The sequence below is a fragment of the Phoenix dactylifera genome, chromosome 11 (genome assembly GCF_009389715.1).
Source record: "Phoenix dactylifera cultivar Barhee BC4 chromosome 11, palm_55x_up_171113_PBpolish2nd_filt_p, whole genome shotgun sequence".
Lineage (NCBI taxonomy): Eukaryota > Viridiplantae > Streptophyta > Magnoliopsida > Arecales > Arecaceae > Phoenix > Phoenix dactylifera.
In genome coordinates, this window is record NC_052402.1 from 6064046 (window position 1) to 6083898 (window position 19853).

The 19853-nt window shown below is 38.4% G+C and overlaps 3 protein-coding genes across 6 annotated transcripts in view; 1 reads left to right on the forward strand and 2 right to left on the reverse strand.

Moving 5' to 3' along the window:
* Positions 1–235: 235 nt before the first annotated feature.
* LOC103711951 (transcription factor MYB77-like) lies at positions 236–1642 on the forward strand. Its single transcript, XM_008798286.3, has one exon. The coding sequence runs from the start codon at positions 633–635 to the stop codon at positions 1374–1376; it is 744 nt and encodes a 247-aa protein (XP_008796508.2). The 5' UTR covers positions 236–632; the 3' UTR covers positions 1377–1642.
* Positions 1643–5861: 4219 nt separating this feature from the next.
* On the reverse strand, positions 5862–9310 carry LOC120112341 (cinnamyl alcohol dehydrogenase 2-like). The gene is made up of 5 exons (XM_039131393.1): positions 9131–9310; positions 8926–9039; positions 8443–8670; positions 7251–7690; positions 5862–6275 (listed from the first exon to the last, which is right to left on the reverse strand). Exons 1-5 carry the CDS (start codon positions 9220–9222, stop codon positions 6079–6081), a joined length of 1071 nt encoding a protein of 356 aa, XP_038987321.1. The 5' UTR covers positions 9223–9310; the 3' UTR covers positions 5862–6078.
* Positions 9311–12112: 2802 nt separating this feature from the next.
* Positions 12113–19853, reverse strand: part of LOC120112342 (DNA repair protein REV1-like) — a 36925-nt gene continuing 29184 nt past the window's right edge. For 2 of the 4 annotated variants that reach the window (XM_039131394.1, XM_039131396.1), the window contains 4 exons: positions 18783–18818; positions 18136–18704; positions 15756–15816; positions 12113–12632 (listed from right to left, as the gene is read on the reverse strand). In XM_039131394.1, the coding sequence (XP_038987322.1) occupies positions 12591–12632; positions 15756–15816; positions 18136–18704; positions 18783–18818 (708 nt within the window). In that variant the 3' untranslated portion in view covers positions 12113–12590. The remainder of the gene's footprint in view (positions 12633–15755; positions 15817–18135; positions 18705–18782; positions 18819–19853) is intronic. The other 2 variants (XR_005513847.1, XM_039131395.1) reach the window with 2 other exon arrangements.

Here is a 19853-nt window from a genome sequence, read left to right on the forward strand (position 1 = left end):
AAATATTTTAAGTCTCAGGGCTTGCTTGAGATATGCTCAAGAAGGAAAGCCGCCGAAAATGGACAGCTGCAGTGCGACCACTCTATCCAAAATTAATTCTATTATATACATAATTTGACAAATACGCTCCCGCATTTAGTAAGAGTGACAGTGGATAAGCACTCATTCTTTAATTAAGACAAACAAACATAGCAGAATGCCTCAGATTAATAAACCCCTCCGCCCCCGCTCCAAAAAAAGAACCGTTCCGTTACCAGTTATGCATAAATCCCAACCGCAAACCATATCATATCCAACGATCAACGGTTATTATGAATTCCTGCTACAATCGCCCGTTTTTTCTTTTTTTTAACGCCTTTAACCACCAGTAGTCCGTTACACGTACCGCACCCACACGTGTCCGGTTGCCAGCTGTATCTATCGAAGCAAACCGCGTCGGCCCACACAGCGGCGGCGTTCCCCTTTGCATCCCCATTTTTTTAATCGCCCCCCTGTTTGACCCCCGAAGAAACCATCAGTCCCCGTCTTTATATACCGCATTCTGACCCCTGGTTTGTTTTCAAGACTCGAATAGTATCGATCAAGAATTGGAGAGAGTGAGGAGGGGTTTGGTGGACTTACAGGCGGCGGCGATGGTGGAGGAGAGGATAAAGGGGCCGTGGGGACCGGAGGAGGACGAGGCGCTGCGGCGGCTGGTCGAGATTCACGGTCCACGGAACTGGTCGGCGATAAGCAAGGGGGTGCCGGGGCGGTCGGGGAAGTCGTGCCGTCTGCGGTGGTGCAACCAGCTGTCGCCGGAGGTGGAGCACCGCCCCTTCACGGCGGAGGAGGACGAGATCATCGTCAGGGCCCACCGCCGCTTCGGCAGCAAATGGGCCACCATCGCCCGCCTCCTCGCCGGCCGCACCGACAACGCGGTCAAGAACCACTGGAACGCCACCCTCAAGCGCCGCCTAGCCTCCCTCTCACCCGCCTCCAACGATGACGACGATCGGAATAAGCGATGCCGCAGCACGCCCTCCGGATCCGACGTCAGCGATTTCTCCGTCTCCCCCTCCCCGCCGCCGCCGCCGCCGCCGCCGCCCAGCGGGGACGACGATCCGATGACCGTGCTGTCGCTGGCATTGCCGGGACGTGGATCGGATTCCGGCGAGCAGCAGGCGGCGGGGCTAGGGGGGATTCGTCTGCCGGCGGAGATGGAGGGGGCGATGAGGGAGATGGTGAGGAGGGAGGTGAGGGGTTACATGGAGGGGAGGGGTTGTGGTGTGCCTGAGGGAACCGGAGTAATGGATCGGTTGATCTGTGAGGAGGTGAGGAGTTTCATGGCGGAGATGGGGAAGAGGCGGTATGATGTGCCCGTGGGTTGGCATCTCTGAGCTCAAGGAAGGTAGGTGTTGTTTCTCTCATTTTGCTATCACCGAGGGAAGTTTTCTGTGAATCAGGAATGGGCAAACCAAAAAAAGGAGCATAGTATAAGAGTAGGAACAGTGTTCTGTTTAATATTTTATGATTTCATATTACATTCAGAGTTCAATTAGTTCTTCTTTTTTTTTCTCATGTTCTGTTATTATTTTGCGTATGATGTGTGGAAAAAGAAATTTTGAATTTGGATAGAGTAAAAATATTGCCGTTTTATTGTGTCCGAATCGGTGTGGAGAGAAGGGCAAGGATTGGGTGATGATGGTAAAATATTTCTTGGGAAGTCCTGCAGGTTATATTCGGCCATGATTTATACCAAGAAATTGATTTGATGACACATGTATCTAGCGGACGTGGGCTATGATTTATTTGTCCCAACACCTGATCGAGGTCAGAAAATCATCAGAAAAAATAAGACGTAGAAATGGTTAATATAATCGAGCTTGTCTCGTGCTGATGAGCAGGGTGATGTCGATGTGTGTGGTTCTGACCTGAATATTATGCAGGTGACGTAATGGGTCGCGGCGAGCGAGAGTGAGAAAGAAAAACAAAAGAAAAAAAAAAAATCGAATTGGAATCCTGATCCAAATCAGTTTATTCGGTTTAATCTATATTGGTTTTTTCTAAATTTTGTTTCGTATCAGTTTAAGAAAGTTTTGAACAGAAAAGAAAATTCAGTTTATGATTTCTGTTTGAGTTTTTAGAAAGCTAATTCAAATATAGAGTGAGGAAAAGTGGTTTAGTTTTTCTTATATATAAAATAAAATTTTATATTTAGATTTAATTCAGCCTATTAGCTTGATATAATACCAATCTGGCAAACCAAACCAAATATTTTGTAATGATTTCAAGCAGTTTTTATAAATAGTCATTAGAAAATGATCGAAACAAAACCGACCCATCCCAACCCAGAAGCACTTCTAGACTAAGAAGTCAGATTTGTCTACGATGACTTGCTAGTAATAAAGTTTTATTCAGTCAAGTTAATAATTCAATGACTACCCAAGATCTTATAGATTATTTTCTTATTTTATATACAAAATTACATTTTATATCATCATGCATGTTAGTTGGAATTTTTGATTTTTTCTTTTATGTTGACATGAAATTATAGACTTAGGCATCCTTTAATAGACTTAAATGGCCAGATTGTGCTGAAATCGCATTAGAATTGTGCCAAACCATCCTTTAATAGCGCCACAAACACACTAAACATTATCGAACCACTCTAAAAAGCAAGGATGGTGCTATGTCACTTAATCATGGATGACAGAGTAGCACTAGAGTTGTATTCAAAGATTGTGAAAATTTCAAGGTAGGTTAGATAGTATTTGTAGTTAAAAGAAGTATTCATACGGGTGAATTGAGCCATCCGCACCTTAAATTTTTATTATGCCTTTATATTTGATACTCATATCCTTGTGCATTTTTTTTCATTATTTTAATTGGTGTTGTTCTGTTTTTTTTTATATTTATTATTAGAAAGAGATAGTCCCCACCTTTTCTACTCTATAGCCATCTATTTTTAAAAGCCGACTTTAATCAAAATCAAATTCCGTCCCTTTGTGTAAGTGGATAGAAGGGGATATCATCCGAGCACTTGTTTTGTGACCTCAAGTTTCAAAACTATACTTGTACGTGAAAATTATGTAGGCTTTAAAAACATATCTTCTTCTTCTGTAACTTGATATTTGATGGGTATACAAGCCATTAATTAGAAGATTCCCAATAGCAACAACCAACGCTGGAAAATCTATTAATTAGTCTCAACACTTTAAAGACCTTCTGCAGAACCACATATATTCATTACATTCAAGATTTAAAAATATGGTTATTATTTAGCTATTATTCTACTGTATGTTAATTACCTAGCATAAATAATGGCTGTTATTTTATGATTCTATTGCTTATTTAAATGAATATTCCAATTGTGCATTCCAGTTTGTAACCAAAAAGGTTCATTTCAGTAGGTAGAAATAACATTAATTCAACGAATAATAATTTAAGAAAAAAATTCATCACTTTTATCTTGTTATTTGCTATTGAATACCTATTATCTCCTGTACAACAAAAAGGATTTTTTGCAGATTCATCCCCAAAATCTTGTATTTGTGTATCAATTTTTACTTTTTTCAGCATTTGTATTTTAATGTCTGAAACCCTGTAATTTATTGCTTATAATGCATCCTTAGGTTAAGTAGATGGTAACAAAATATTCTAACAAACGGCGTTACGTTCACATTCTATAGATATTTTTGTCCCCAACCCTCATACTTTACTAATCCCTTAATCTTTATCTCTCTACCATTAGTCCTCTTGCGACCAAGTTCAAGTGAACAAGAAAAGGGTGAATCAAGCAAGAATTGGTTTGAGCCCACTTATTGCCTATATGTACATGTTCGAATGCAATCCATCCGTTCATTCCGCATCGGTCCATCTGATTTGAATTTTCTAGTGTAACTTTTGCCTCGATCCAGTAATTATTGCTATTAATGTTAAATAGACGATAAGTGGTAACTCCACGATGAGCTTTAAAATCCAAAAAAAACAATAAATGGATAAAGAGAGGAAGAAAGAATTTGACTACATAACATATCTCCTTTCGTGTTCAATCTTAAAGGAATTAAAGAAAATGGGCCTGTGCAGTGGTGGAGGGAGGCACCCTTGCTTCGAGATATTTGGGTAACGGTGAGAGATGAACTGGCTTTTTAGGCCAAGCATATGTATAGAGAGGTCAATGGGATCGTAGACTGGATGGCTGCTTATGTGGCCTGCCACTTCGGGGCACCATATAAACCGAAGAGGGAGAATTGCCCCGGACACTTCATGATTTGTAATATATCCGTACTCATAATGTATGAAATACCCGTTTTAGAAAAAAAATAAAAAAAATAGAAGCATACATAGTGAGATAGAGAGAGTGAGGAAACTTTGAAAGTCCAACTAGCAGCGAGAAAAAGACTGTCATTTCCCTTTCTAGACGGTTTTAGTAATTTTATGATAAAACTATCTTCGATCAATTTCCTTGGTTTAGTTTGATTTTATTTTCCTATGTGGGTTAGGGTCATAGCTAGACTTCACTTGAAGTTAAGAAAAGAACAAAATCTAATCGCGTTCTTAGAATTATAACAATATATTGTTTTCCTAGAATATCTTCAAATCAAGATCCACTAAAATCTATAGCAAAGGTAAAAAAATGAAACAAGATTTCCTATAATATGTTAGCATGTTATAATTGTTTATATTTTGTTGTCTTGCTGTTGTACGTCGTTTAGTTCATTAACTTAATGGATGGGTGGAGGGGTGAAATGGAGCCCAGGCCTGAATGAGTGGTTACATCAAATTTGGCACTTGGCTCAAATAAATTTCTAAAACTCAAGCTCCTTGCTAATGGCTCTATTACAAGAGTAAATGGTAGTTTGCAATTGTTGAAGGAGCTTTACAGTAGTTCTAAGATAACGATGGTTGTTTTACTCTGCTATAAATTTTACATTTAAATAGCCAACATAGTCATTCATCCAATAGATATATATTCATATTTTATAGACAAATAGGTATAATAGTACAATTTGATCAGGCATAGTTGATCATGGGCTGGGCATCGGGCCTAGACTATATTCATTTTTAGTCGGGCAGCAAGATGAGCCTGTTTTTCGTGCCTAAGCTTAGTCTGTGCGTAGCCCTAATGACCGAGCTATTACTGAACCTTGGTTTGGATGGTACAAATCTTTACCGCTTTAGAGAAGGAGCGGGGGTTTGATTCCAAAATGCATCAAAAATCTCACTACAACCCCCAGTTATACGAAATCTTGGTTCTGCCAGCAATAGCTCGGTTTGTCCAGGACCTGGGTTCCAGTCTAGATGGGGTGGTGGGCCCTCCTAGTCTAAAATTATTCAACATTAGGCATTACATAAACAGGCATGTTTGTGAAGGAAGGAATTGGATTTTGAGCCCAAGTTACTTGCTAATCGAGCCGGACCTTGCATGCAAAATACAAATTGTTTTGCATATGGCTTTATCAAATCATCCCGGCATAGGATGTTTTAATTTGATACTGTAAGAATCCGTGTGGGCATGTGTTTAGTCCCACCTCAATTATTCACCGAGAAGATCTTGAGTATTTATACAAGACTAAGGAACCTAAATAATATCCTCCAATTAACTTTTTTTTTTTTTTAAGTGAGCTCTTAGGTTATACATGTACATAGTCATTTCTTTTTATTATTAATTTTTTATACAAAATCAAATAGAATGATTGCGTACTCTGTGTTTTCCTTTTTTTTGAACGCCAATAACATCGTTTGGCCTTTGAGTTACTTGCTCCATGAAAATTTGGGTACTTGAATATGCCCCTACTCCAATGGATGATTCTTATGCCACATTGGATAATTTTAGAATAGGAGCATGGATAACAAATGCATAACACAACCCCATTTGAACATAAGAAAAGAACAGGAGGAGGTTTCTGCAATCGCAACATACTCAAGAATAGTAGCATTCACAAAAAATTACAGGGTAGCTTCTAATTCTTATTGACCATTTCATGACCACTCGCAAGGGAAGAATAAATACAACTTAATGAAACTTGCCACCAAGTTCTTAGCTGAAAGAGATTTAGACCCTTCTATTGGTTTCTGGGACCGTTTTGAGGATTATGTTCAGAGTTTGCTGCGAGCCACATCCACAACAAACCTATACCTGACATCGTTTCGCTCGAGCCTCTCTATTGCTTGGTTCACAGATTCCATCTTCACCATCTCAATCATGGATGTCAGCCCCTTCTCCTTACAAAACTCCAACATCTCCTGTGCCTCCTCCATACTCCCAATGAAAGTCCCTATGATAGATTTCCTTCCTGTCAAAATTAAGTCCCACCAAATTATTAGTTTAGTGCGAACTAAAACAACTAATGGAAGTTTACAAATTTTCTCAATTTGTTGAAAACTTCTCTCTCCTGCAAGATTACAAGGAAATGAAATGGTAGGCAAGGGAGAAAGAATGAGGATGACTTCTACCAAACTCATGAAATATTTGTAGTGTTCTATCTTTGCACTCCTAACTTCGTACTACTAGTACCTTCTCCCCTAGCTTCTGCATGGGGCTCGAAATGGCCGAGACTTTTTTGTAGGTGAGAGGTCGGAGATTGGATGCTCTCATAAGTTTTTTGGGGAGAAAATAGAAATCTTTGTTTTTATTTTTGTTCTATGAACACTTTTCAATGGTGAACGGTACCTTCATGATTTGACCTTTTGGGCCACAAAATTAAAGAGGAGGCAGGTTGATTTGTTAGCAACCAAAAACAGTGACTGGCCACCAGCAGCAGATGCCGTCAAGCTTGCCTTAATATATGTGCTGAATAACCTTTGAGATTGGCACACATAGCTAAATGAAATAGATACCAAAAGATGCTCGGCATGCATCTAGTGACAAGTTTGATGACATCCATGATAAAAAACAACTCACTTTTGCGGCCTGCTGACCCAGCATAATGCAGCTTGGATGATGTATGTTAAAATATTTGCAGAATAATAATAATAATAATAATAATAATAATAATAATAATAATATAGGTTGATATATAATCATGCTAACAAACAAAGTATTATAAGTGATACAGATTGTTATGTAATTTCTAAAATCACTCTAACAAGATCATGTTAACAATGAAAAATAATATAGGTTGTTATAAAATCACGTTAATAAAAAAAATATTATAGGTGATGCTGGTTGTTACGTGATCTCTAAAATTATGCTAACAATATATAAGCATAATGTAGTTGCACCAAAGCAGAAAAAATAGTCATTGCCCGGAGAAAATGGGGATACTGACCTAGCATGATCATAGGAGTCACAAACTGCATCGGCTGGTTGATGACTCCCATCATGATCAACTTGCCATCAACCTTGAGGAGAGGGAGGTAGGGTTCCAAAGGGTGGAACACCGGGATCGTGTCGATGATGTAGTCGAGAGTATCCACGGCGGCTGCCATCTGATCGGCGTCGGAGCTCACGAGGTAAGCGTCGGCGCCGAGGTGCTCCATGGCCTCCTCCCTCTTCTTGTCGGAGGAGCTGATGACGGTGACATGGTGGCCCATGGCCTTGGCAATCTTGACTCCCATGTGACCTACTCCTCCAAGGCCGAGGATCCCTCCCTTCAACCCTTCCTTCATTAAACCAAAACTCTTCAGGGGACTGTACACAGTCAAGCCTGCACACAGGAGTGGTGCTGCTTGTTCTGGTGCTAAACCGTCCGGTATTTTCACCACAAATCTGTTGTTCACCATAAAAGTCACCAATGATCTAAATCCAGGTCCTAGTTTCAACTTTTGACTGCAAAATATACATACATACATACATACATACATACATATATATATATATATATATATATATATATAGAGAGAGAGAGAGAGAGAGAGAGAGAGAGAGAGAGAGAGAGAGATGACGTGGACACCCACTTTGGCTCACATCAGTCTCCACAGCTGGATTCTTTCGGTACGTGCCCTTCCAAGACTTTAATTTTGTGTGTACTCAAAAGCATTGTTCCAGTTATATTTGACGAAGTCAAGTCTTTGATTGTTGTTTTCAAAAAAATAGAATATTAGCTATTAACAGTGAAATAACGATTGATGTCATGATAATTTGTTATAGTCGGCTGCGTCAGCGTCCATATAATATAAAAAGCTTATTTGTCTAATTCTATTATAGCCATCAAAATGGCTTGAATGACATAACAAAGGCTAAACCCAATATTAGTTAACAAAGCAAAGAATGACATGACATTCAACTCAAATATGTGAATGAGAGAAAAGCTGATAGATGGAATTGGGATGGCATTTCGATACTCATTTGTTGTTTTCTTTTCAAGTATATATTCACATATACATGCATATATGTGTGTGTGTGTGTGTCAAGGTACATGCAAGTTTATAGAGTTTGCATTTGTAGAAGGCAGTAACATAATACCGGGGAGAAGGAGCATCTCTTGGACGTAAGTTTCTTTTTAGTAAACAATTACTTACTTCTGATCAACAACCATGGCAGGAGCAAAGCCACCTTGGGTGGGCTTTCCATCAGTGTAGACGTCGTTGTATGACCAAATCCTCTTATTGCAGTACTGCTCTATGTTGGCCTTGCAAGGACCGCATGCTCGACAGCAGCCAACCACCACCCCGACCCCAACCGTGTCACCAACTCTAAACTTGCTCACCTTAGATCCCACCTCAGCCACTTCCCCAGCAACTTCATGTCTATTAAAGTTTTCGAATAAACATAGATTAAAAAATAAAGCAGGTAATCGCACATAAAAATATGAAAAGATTCATGAAGCATCACGGTTGGAAGCTGTTTAGAGTGGTGTCAAGGTTGTGGTTCCTCGTAAGCAAAAGCTTTGGGGAACTAACCTTTGATTCTTAGGATTATTTTGATTGTTTTCATGTTGGTTTAGCATTAGCTGCTCGATATATTGAAAGAAGATTTTGGAGGAAAGAGAAAGAAATAGATACCCAGGGACCATTGGATAATTGGACATGCCCAAGTGGTTCTTTGCTTGGTGGATATCAGTGTGGCAGATCCCACAGTACAACACCTTGATGAGCACATCCTCCGGGCCGGTTTCCCTGTTTTTGAGCCAATAACCAAAAAAATGAGGAGTTAGTATAGGATTTGGAGAGAATAGGAAGGCTGAAAGAATGAATGAATTGTTGTTACCTTAGTGTATAGGTGTAAGGAGTCAAGACTCCTGAGGCATCTCTTGCTGCCCACCCTGTGATAACTCTGTTGTTGGACCCAGCACTGGCCATTTCCTGGAAAGAAGAAGAAGAAGAAGAAGAAGAAGAAGAATAGAACGAAGGATGGGGTGGTGATTGTTCTGGGTTGCTCCTTCCTTTGCCTTGACGACGATGTCATTTATATTGAGATGGAAAAAATGAAGCTAGAGGATAGAGTTGCTCACCAAAAACTTAAAATTATAAGGCAAGTATGTGGGGTTGGTGGTGTTTGGTAGGTAGGGACGAAGTCAGAATGTATGCTGTTCCATATATTTCCCCATCTTTGTATGATTGTATCACCTTCTACAATATGTACATCGTGCCATGCATTAGTATGAATAGAGCAATGGCCAATTTGTAGAAATGGAGCACTTTTCAAGGATTTTTATGTACATATAAAGAGGATGGGGAATAGTATATATGCAAGTATGAAAAATATTAGGAGCTAAACTGCAAAAAAAAAAAATCTATAAATCAATAAAAATATAACATAAGGAAATGGCTTAATGATGGGTCAGGCCAGATAAATTGGTGAAGATGATGGGGACTTGACCAGCAAATCAAGAATCCCATATGCTTTAGGTGCTTAAGTGATATCATGACCCTCATATGAAAGAAAACTTGAGAGTAATTTGGTTCTGTTAAGAGCAAGTGGAAAAAGGAAATAGAGTTGGTGGCTAGTAAGACCTGATCAAAGAAAGCTATTGGTTCCATTAGACTAAATTATCTTAAGAGCTTGTCTTATTTTTTTCACTTCTACAATGTTTAGTGGTAAGAGAGAGTCTCAACTACCATATATTTGACTCACTTGATAATAATTTTAAAATGCTTGGAGTTTTATGCATCCAAACCATTCATAAAAAATAAAAAGATGAAGATAGGAACTGACCCCACAAATCCGGTGCGACTTCCCATCTTATATAGGTTCTAAAAGCAACTACAGATAAATTGCCTGCATCAAGTAAATCTATAAGAAATTTTAAAGGAGTGCATGCACTTTGTTTTGCATCTAATGATCCGCATGCCATCTGCACCAACTTACACCATATCTACTAGCTCTCCAAATTTTTTTGGCCCTAGCTTGATGTCTAGAAAATTGAGATTTACAAGCATGATCATCAATTGTTTTTAAATAGATTGTGTAATAAAAGGAAGAAAAGAGAAAATTGAAATAAATATAATCTGCACAAATTCAACATCTATATGTACAGCACAAGGAGTCTTTGCTATAGATTTTTTTTTTTTCATCTAATCTTTAGCTATGTGGCCTGACTAGAGCCACCAACTGCTATTAATTGTATGTATAACAGATCAACAACTCTTCCACAACAACTCCCTTTGGGAAAGTTTAGAAGTTTTGGATCATGCGACTTCCCAACAACCTTATAATAACGTCTTGCTCCCAAAAAATTTTGGCGCTTACCAAGTCAAATGACAAATTCACATCAAAGAAGTCTTTCTGATATGGGACGCCTAAACTAAGCAGCTATTTAACTGTTGGTGCAAGCTTACAAGTCAGCAAGGTTTATCATTTGCATGTAACATCAAATGTCTTACGAGTGACACGCACGTTTTCCTTTATTAAATCAACGAATGGAATTAATTTTGTGATTCTTTTCAAATAATACAGATATATTTAATGTCTTTCTTATTTTTCTAATCCGCAAGGCTGCAATTATACGTATTACAGCAGACAAAATTCTTATAATACGGATATCCCCTCAGTAACGAACATCTCACCCAACACTGTTATTTTTTTATTATAATGACAATGGTGGAAATTATTGGCCCAATCAGTCTCGTTTCAGTTTTATTTTGCTAAACGTCGGGAGTCAGTAGTGGCTGGTCAAGCAGGTTGTATCCAAGTTGAGGAAAGCCTAACCTAATGCAATCAGTTCTCTATATTTCCCATGCTAAGACCATCTTTAGCTAAATTTAGATTTTAGTATAGTTGGGTTAGATATTGTGAATCGTGTAACATTGGGTTGGATAAGAATCCTAATGTAGTGGAAATGTTTGGGATATATTTATTGGATAGTATAATGTTGGGTTGAGGTATCAAGATATTCATTTTTCGGCTTCCCAATTTTCCATGCCATAGAACTGTAAATAAGGGATATACTTATCCTTTTATTTCCAAATTCGATTACTGAGTTAGTCACTCCTAATGCTGCGGCTTCTACTAGTTTTTGTTATTGTTATTTCAGTGGTGAGCCAAGCACAAGGCCTAATTTTTGAAGAGCTAGCGACCGGGAAGAGGCAGGGACGCAAATGAGCTGAAACAAGCTGAGAAGCAGGCTCTTCAGGTTTTTTCTGTGTGTATGAATTTGAGGTTGTCTCAAGACCTCCCTCTCCCACCGCGGCAATGGCACAGCTCGCTAGTAAACTTCTGTGCTTGTTGCACTCCCTCCATGACGTGTTAGTTCTCTGCCGAGATTTCTTAAAACTTAATGCAACCACATTTCCCCGAAATGAAATCTTTTTCTACCAAATACGCCCTTGTAGTTAGCAAGCAATCATCTACAAATCTCATGGAAATGAAGTCCAAAAGGTATATATATATATATATATATATATATATATATATATATATATATATATATATATATATATATATATATATATATATATATATATATATATATATATATATATGCATAGAAGATGATGTCCATCTCCTATGTTTGAAAACCAATCAACTTTTTTGTTTAAGAAATATGTTCATCTTAACCAAAAAGTTTGTTACAAGTACGGGAAGTTTTTTTGGCAAACTCTTGTTCTTTATAATATTTTGCGTGGCCCTTTCTCACGTTTATGCCATAAAATTGCACAACTCGAAACTTTTTTTTTCCTATTAAATAAAAGAAGCAGATTTTAGTTTCACCAGGAAATATTACCTCACAGATATCTATGAAACAAAATAAAAATGAAGATAAACAACTGTCTTGTATCAAGCAATATTATGTGGAACATACTTAACATAATCATAAAAGAATAATTATATGACAAACAGAACAGGAACAATTGGCACTCTAAAAACGCATTAGCCTCTGCATCCGCCGAAGGACAAAAAGAAAAAAAGGAAGAAAAAAAAAAACTCAATAGCCACTAATTTATTTACATGAGAAGTAACAGTCCAGGCGCCTGCAGGATCGGCCTCCCTATGTGACGAATCCTCATCAGAGTGGAGATTAGTGATGGGTATTTCTCAAGTTTCATGTCATCCTAACATTTATCCGCCAAATGTCAAAATTTCCAGCATATCGCTCACTTTTAACACTATCAGAGATAATGGGGGAAAACACAAGCAATTGTAACATTCTGCATGACTCACTTCTCCCAGCTACAGCTGTTAGACTGGTATATACTTGTGGAACAACATAGGCTGATGTACCATTAGCTTAAAGCTTGAATATTCCTCCATAATTCTCACTCACAGAAGCCTGATATTAGAAGTAACATCAGATGAAGTTAAATTTATCAAATTTGCTAAATGGAGCATCCACATGCCAAAAATCAGTTCAATAGAAAGGAAAAAAGGGGCAATATTTAGGAAATGCATTCAGCAACCACTAGACAAAATGTTGCAGAGTCTGTATTAAGCTAGATATCAAATTAAAACCAAAATAATGTCTAATAATGAACTGAAAAAGGCACGTAAAAACTAACGTTGCACAATAATGTTTATATATCACATAAGTTTTCCTGATTAGAAAAAAAAATCTCATTGAAAGTTTAAAATTTATGGCTTAATAATTTTCGCTAGCTCATATCAAATGTCTTTAAAAGAGATGATTCTATAGCCAGGAGCAGTAGGATATCAAGGAGGGTTTTAGGTCTATTTTCAGGAAAAAAATTCCCAATGATTACCACTGATTGGCTGAATCAGTTATTTGTTCAAGAGAATTTTAACTGAGGAAGGTTATACACTGAGATTAACAAAGTGCTCTGTCAACCAAAATGATACTCATCCAGATAGATTCTCTACATTGTATCCAGTTTGCTGGGATGCTAAACATTACTTCTGTCAAGATACTATAAGCATTTTGAGGGCTGGCAAGATTATCCAAGGAAATCAATTAGGTTTTTCTAGCTATGACATAAACCGCCTTAATTAAAAAATTGAGGACAATTACAGCACCACAGAACTATAAGATCAATGCTAAGGTGCTTGAAAATGGAATTCTGTGGATGCTATCAAAGTTATTACTGGGTATTGGACTGCAATATTGCAAGCAGAGGTATACGAACAATGTCTTTTTTGTCCATTAACTGTACCAATTTGAGAGCTCCAAATGGCCATTCGAAAGACTGCTATATCTAGGCCCTCTCCCCAACACCCCTCCCCCTCCCCCTCCCCGCCGGCCCCAACACACACACAGACACACACACACAAAAAAAAAAAATTGTGATTACAGAAGGAGAAGAAAGAAAAAAATACGTCCGAAAATTTTAACAAGTACTTGCAGAAAGTTGATCAGGTACCTGATACCAATTTTAATGTGCTCAGTTTCATCTCAAACATAGATTTTCTTTCCTCTTATTTCTTCTTTATTTTGCATGAGCTTGCAACAAGAAAAAAAATTAAAAAAAGGAGATTATTGCTGCTATAATCTATCATGTGAGATGGTCATGATAGACTAAGAGGGAGAAGCACTTGATAGTTGGCTGAAAAAATCCAGAATAGATACAGGTGCTTGATCAAGATGAGGAACAGCTCCATTTACCATTTGACTTAGGAGATAACCTGTCAGCACAGAAGAGAACCCAAATCCGTTCAAGATTAGGGACAAGCATTTATATTACTTGGAACTCGGTTTGGTCAAAAATCAACATGAACAAAACTCAGTTTTCTGCTAGGTGTCATAAGTCCTGCTACCTGGGGATCACCTCTCTCTCTCTCTCTCTCTCTCTCTCTCTCTCTCTCTCTCTCTCTCTCTCTGTGTGTGTGTGTGTGTGTGTAGGTTGTTTTTCTAGGAAGTAACTGGTTCTACCATAGGGCCCTCCAAAATTTAGTCCACATTGCATCTCCAAAAGGCAGAGAGAAGAATATAGATACATCTAATAGCCAAGAGGTTTGCATCTACACAGTTTACAATAGTCTTTTCCTATCTACTGGATAATTAATTTTATAGTGCTTGGTGGTCTTTTAAAACATCTAGGAAATTACTACGAAATCCATAAGCTGGGGCATAATTTGCAGACAAAAGTAACACAGCGAGTGAAACAAGGGTGCAACATTTCCTGACTGCAGATTTGAAACATGTCTCAGTAGGATAATTGGGCTAAAACTAGTATTGCACAGCACAAACATGTTGGTACAATTCTGATACATGTCCAAGAACCGTACCATATTATAAAGAAATTAAGTTTTCGGTGATTACAATATACTACCAATCAAATATAAAATTTTCTGGAATGTTTAAGAATTTCAAATGGAGGAAATACGACTTCATTAACTACAGTCTTCTTCATGGCAATAACTTACAAGGATTATACATGCTTTAGAAGTTCATTGTCCTTGTCCAATATGATTTCATTAATTTAAAATATACAGAGCTTTTATATTAATAAGCACCTGAAGCACTGACGTGATTCAAGGGCATGCATTGGCTAGTGGATGAGAACCAAGGGATCACTAAGAGAAACATAAATATCACAGAAATAGGAGACATGGGTGTAGTACAAAAAGGTACTGATTTCCACATTTCAAGGAGCATATGAATCTCATGGAGATTTCTGCAACAAGCATATGCAAACAGCTGGAACTGCCAGGCAGTTTCTATTCTTGGTAAAGATACAATACTTGGCAGCTTGAATCTTAGCTGGATTGTGAGCGGGTACAGGACCGTATCCATTTCATGACAGCACTAATGACTTGAATAAACCAAAAGTGATATCCATGTTGATCTCATAGGAACAAAATGAAAAGAAGAATGAAGCAATCAGGTAAAAACAACAAACAAAAATTTGATAGGAACAGGAACAATAGAGGCATGAAATATTATAGAAAGATGAGCATTGGCGCTCAGATGCTATGGATGCTATGTACCGATTTAAACGCACATGATAGCACCAGATCTGTCTGTAAAATCTAACCAATAAACAAACAATAACAAACCTTTAATTGATGACTAACTAAAGTAAAATAAAGAGGATATAGAATATAAATGCAGAAGGAAACGAGAAGTAATACACAGTAAGAGGAAAAGAAAAAAGGGAACTGAAAGACGAAGCAGGGATGGAGATGATGTAGGGACAGAGTCACCATAGCAGACTGTGCAGCCACTTCTACCTATATAATGAACTTGGTTTTATTACTCTCATCAAGGCCAAGTGATATGTCAAAGGCTGTTATACCATAATGTCACATACAGGCTCCAAGAAAGGCCAAAAATGATATGCCAAGCAACAGATAGATGCAAAGAAGTGAAAAAGAGGCCTAATAGCATAGCAAACTAAAAACACCGTCATGAATACATCTAGAATCTTAACACCATTTGATAAAGTGTACTTAAACTCACTTTATACTACAATCATAGAAAGTTGAAACTTCTGAACAATACCTGAAGCAGAGGAAGTACATTACTGTATACTTCTAACAACAAATGCGACATTGAAGAACACCTGCATCAACCAATAACGTCTAATCAGAAGAGAGGGAAAACTTGATAGCTTTTTTAATATTAATAGGCATCAAATCAGGATGGGTTGGTTTGAACCAAGACAGCCCTGTCCCACTGGATTTAAAAGCTTAGTTTCAACCAGCCATATGAAAACAAGAAAAAGATGTTGACATAGGTGTGGAGTGATTGATTAAAACCCCATTTGATTTTGATGAGCTCAAAGCATTTGAGTATATCTTTTGATTACTAATGAATTCAATTGAGTGTTTCAGTGAAAATCCTGTCTAAGTGTCCCAAGACTTGGTTCATAATTTTTGGATAAGTTAAGGAGTCTGTTTGAACCAATGTCTGAGACTCGAGTCGACTCCCGAGTATCACGAGTCGACTCCAAGCGTATCAAGTTCACTGGGACGAGCTCGAGTCGACTCCAGATAAGTACGAGTCAAACTCCGACTGAGAACAGACAGAAGGACAGAAAGCTTCAACTCAGAACCTGTCAGCGAGTCGACTCCCGAAGTGCGCGAGTCGACTCCGATGTTCACCGAGTCGACTCCAAGGAAGTAAGAGTCGACTCCAAGCAGTCACAGGCAGAAAAGTCAGAGAACAGTTTTCGAGTCTGAGATTCGAGTCGACTCCAGTGGAACGCGAGTCGACTCCGATAGGTGGCAAGTCGACTCCAGAGAAAGCAAGAGTCGACTCTCAGCGGTACACAAAGAAAAAGTCAGAGAGCATTTTATGGACTCTGAGATTCGAGTCGACTCCCGCAATACGCGAGTCGACTCCAAGACACCGCGACCCCAAGACAGACAGAAAACCAAGTTACTGCCTCTGAGATTCGAGTCGACTCCCAGACAGCTCGAGTCGACTCCAAGACAGCTTCACGTCAAAAGGCAGAAGACCATCTTTCGGAAACTGAGAGCCGAGTCGACTCCAAGGAAGTTCGAGTCGACTCCAAGACTGGACGAGCCAAAAGACAGAGGATCGGGAGTTCGGGCTCTGAGATTCGAGTCGACTCCCAGGACAGTCGAGTCGACTCGAGTGGACAAAATTCAAAATTGGATCCACGGACTTCAGTGGATGAGCCGACTCCAAAATTGCCAAGTCAGCTCCAGAAGTTGGCGAGTCGACTCCAGGTCAAGACGAGTCGACTCCCAGTCGTGAAGGCAACTTTAATTCAAATTTGGAACAGTTGCCGAGTCGACTCCGGAAAAGCTTGAGTCGACTCCCGCTACAGCCGAGTCGACTCCTGATCGCGCGAGTCGACTCCAACCCACCAACGGTCATATTGTCGGGCTGCGCAGAGTGTTCAGAACGGGCAGAAAAAGCACTCTAACGGCTAGTTTCCGTGGGGGTTGGCTTAAATAGCCACAGAGGACTGTAGCAAGGCAGAGAACAACCATTCCACTCCAACTAATCAAGCATTCAAGCTCTGCAACGTGCTCTTCAACGAAAAAGAGGAAGATCTGCATTTACTGCTTCCAACTACATCTTCCCAGCAATTAAAGCCTCCTTCTCCTGCATTCAAGTCGACTACTCTTTCAAGAGGAGACCAGAAGTTTAAGAAGCCATTCCTCATCTCCAATCTAAAAGCGTTTGAGGCTTCTTAACTTCATTTATTGTTCATATTGTTTTCATCTGCTTTTTGAGAAGCTCATTTTCTGTTTTCTTTCTACAACTTGTATTTACTTGGTTCAATCGGGGATTGAATCAAGGGGATTGAGGTTGGTTGGTGAGCCGAGTTAAAACCAACGTGTGTAAGGGTTTGATTGTGATCCCGGGAAAACAATCGGGGCGGTTCTAGTCGGTGAGCCTGGGAAAACCGACCGAGTTCGTTGTGAGCTCGTAAAACAACAAGTTTGGTTGTGAGCTTGGAAAACAACCGGCTGTAATCCAAGGGGGTTATAGTGAATTCCCAAGTGAGACTTGGGGAGTGGACGTAGGAGCAAGGGTTAGCTCCGAACCACTATAAAACCTTGTGTTTGTGTTGGATTGTCTCTCTTCTTCTTCCCCTCACATCACTCACAGCACTTAGCATTAATTAAATAACTTGCAATAGTTTTTAATTAATCAACCACATCGTTTTAATTATTCAAATTATTTTAAACCCAATTCACCCCCCCCTCTTGGGTTGTCTATCTGGGCAACAATAGGAAACTTAAAAAAATTATATGAAGACAAGCAAAGGGAAACAGCTGATCATAGCTCCTGCCGGAGAAGATAGTTCAATAAAGAAAATCCAAGCATTGTAAATGATTCATACTCAGAGAATAATGTTAATTGGTAGGCACCAAAAGAGAAGTAATGATCACCATGAATATACCTTTTCAGAAAACAAAAGCAATTGTAGAGCTCCTCAATATCTGATTCAATCTTTAAATTGACATATTGTGTAAGAAGTTCACACAAGCTGGAAAGTGTTTCATCCCACTCCTCACTGCACGATTCAGATGTTAAAGGAAGGAAAGAAAACATGGACTGGAAAGTGGAAGATAGAAGGCCATTTGCCCTGGATTTGGTATACAGTTCAGCAATAATGTTCAAAATCAAACAATTGCTAGTCTGGAACATCACAACCCATTTTGGAGGACTTTCTAACCAAAGATGGGTCTTCGGATATTCTAAATTCTGAACTCCTACATTGTTCGGGAATGCACGAACAAAACCAATAGGGTCATTTCCCACAGAATTTACTGCTCTGTGTGCAGGAAGTGACTCAATAATATCAGCCTTCAAATCTTCAGGTAACTGTTCTAGAACCGAAGCATCTGCCTGAGTTAAAGAATTAGGCATCAAATCTACCAGATTTGTCGTTCTCATCTGTAAATCATCAGATCTTGAGCATGAAGCATGTGCTGACTGAACTTTGCAAGGTGTCCTTGTCATACTCTTCTAGAAATAGCCAATTCAATAATGTGTCATATATATGTATAATGAAAATATAGAAATTCTAAAACAGAAGAGACATACCCCTGCGGTAAATTCATTCGCTTCTGGATTTAAAACCTGGTGAAATTAAACAAAAGCAGAGATTATGATGGAATAAAGTATCACGTGATGGTAACCCATTAATAAGTTATGACCACCGATACAGCATACTGTACATTTTAATACATGCATTTTCAAACAAAACTAATGTACATTGTCTCTATCATCGTAAAAAATAACAAGTAGTTTCTGAAGATTGAATAACCAGCCAAAAATGCCTCTGTGGTGGCAGACACTAGTGACTAAAAGCACAAAACGAAAAAGCAGAAATCCAGATCAAGATAGTTTCTTTGTAAAAAGAACATGTTAAATAAGTATCAAGATTTTACGAAAGTAAAATCCAGAAATTCCATAAAAATGAAAGTAGGTTCCAGCTAGAAACATATTAGGCAAAGTTTAAAGAAGACATGTTAAGAATTTTCTAACATTAAAACCCCACAAGAATTCTAGTCTAGAAAAAATTTTCATAGTGTGGCTTAATCACGTAACTTACAGAAATAGAATTAAGATTTAGCATAAATTCCCAAATGAAACTTAAAAAACACAATATAAAAGTTGAAGTTGAACAGATTCTAAATAGCTTCTATTGAGAGGTATCAATCATGGTTACATCAAACAAAAAGTGATTATATGTACAATTATTAAATAATGTAAAATCCAAATAAAAAAATAAAGCAAAGTTGGAGTGAAACGAAGCTGGCAAAATACTTGAAGAGCTTTCAAATCTCAAATGGTTTAATCAGAAGAGATTTACAAATTCAATTGTCAGTAACCTAGATCAAGGACACAAGTTGCTACGCGTGAACCAGGAAAAATAATTTGCCCTTCTTTCTCCGTAAAAAATGAGAGAGTTTTGATGCTAGATATATCATCCGGGATAAGCAACAAAGTGAGTACAGACCGCTGGAAACTGATCCAACATTGTTACAAAAAGCGGATAAGATAGGTGACATATTTGCAGAGTGAAATTAAATCCAATAATGTTTTTTTTTAAATGATATAAGGGGAAAAATTAAAGATAAAACAAAAATTCTACCTATATTAACAAACTAT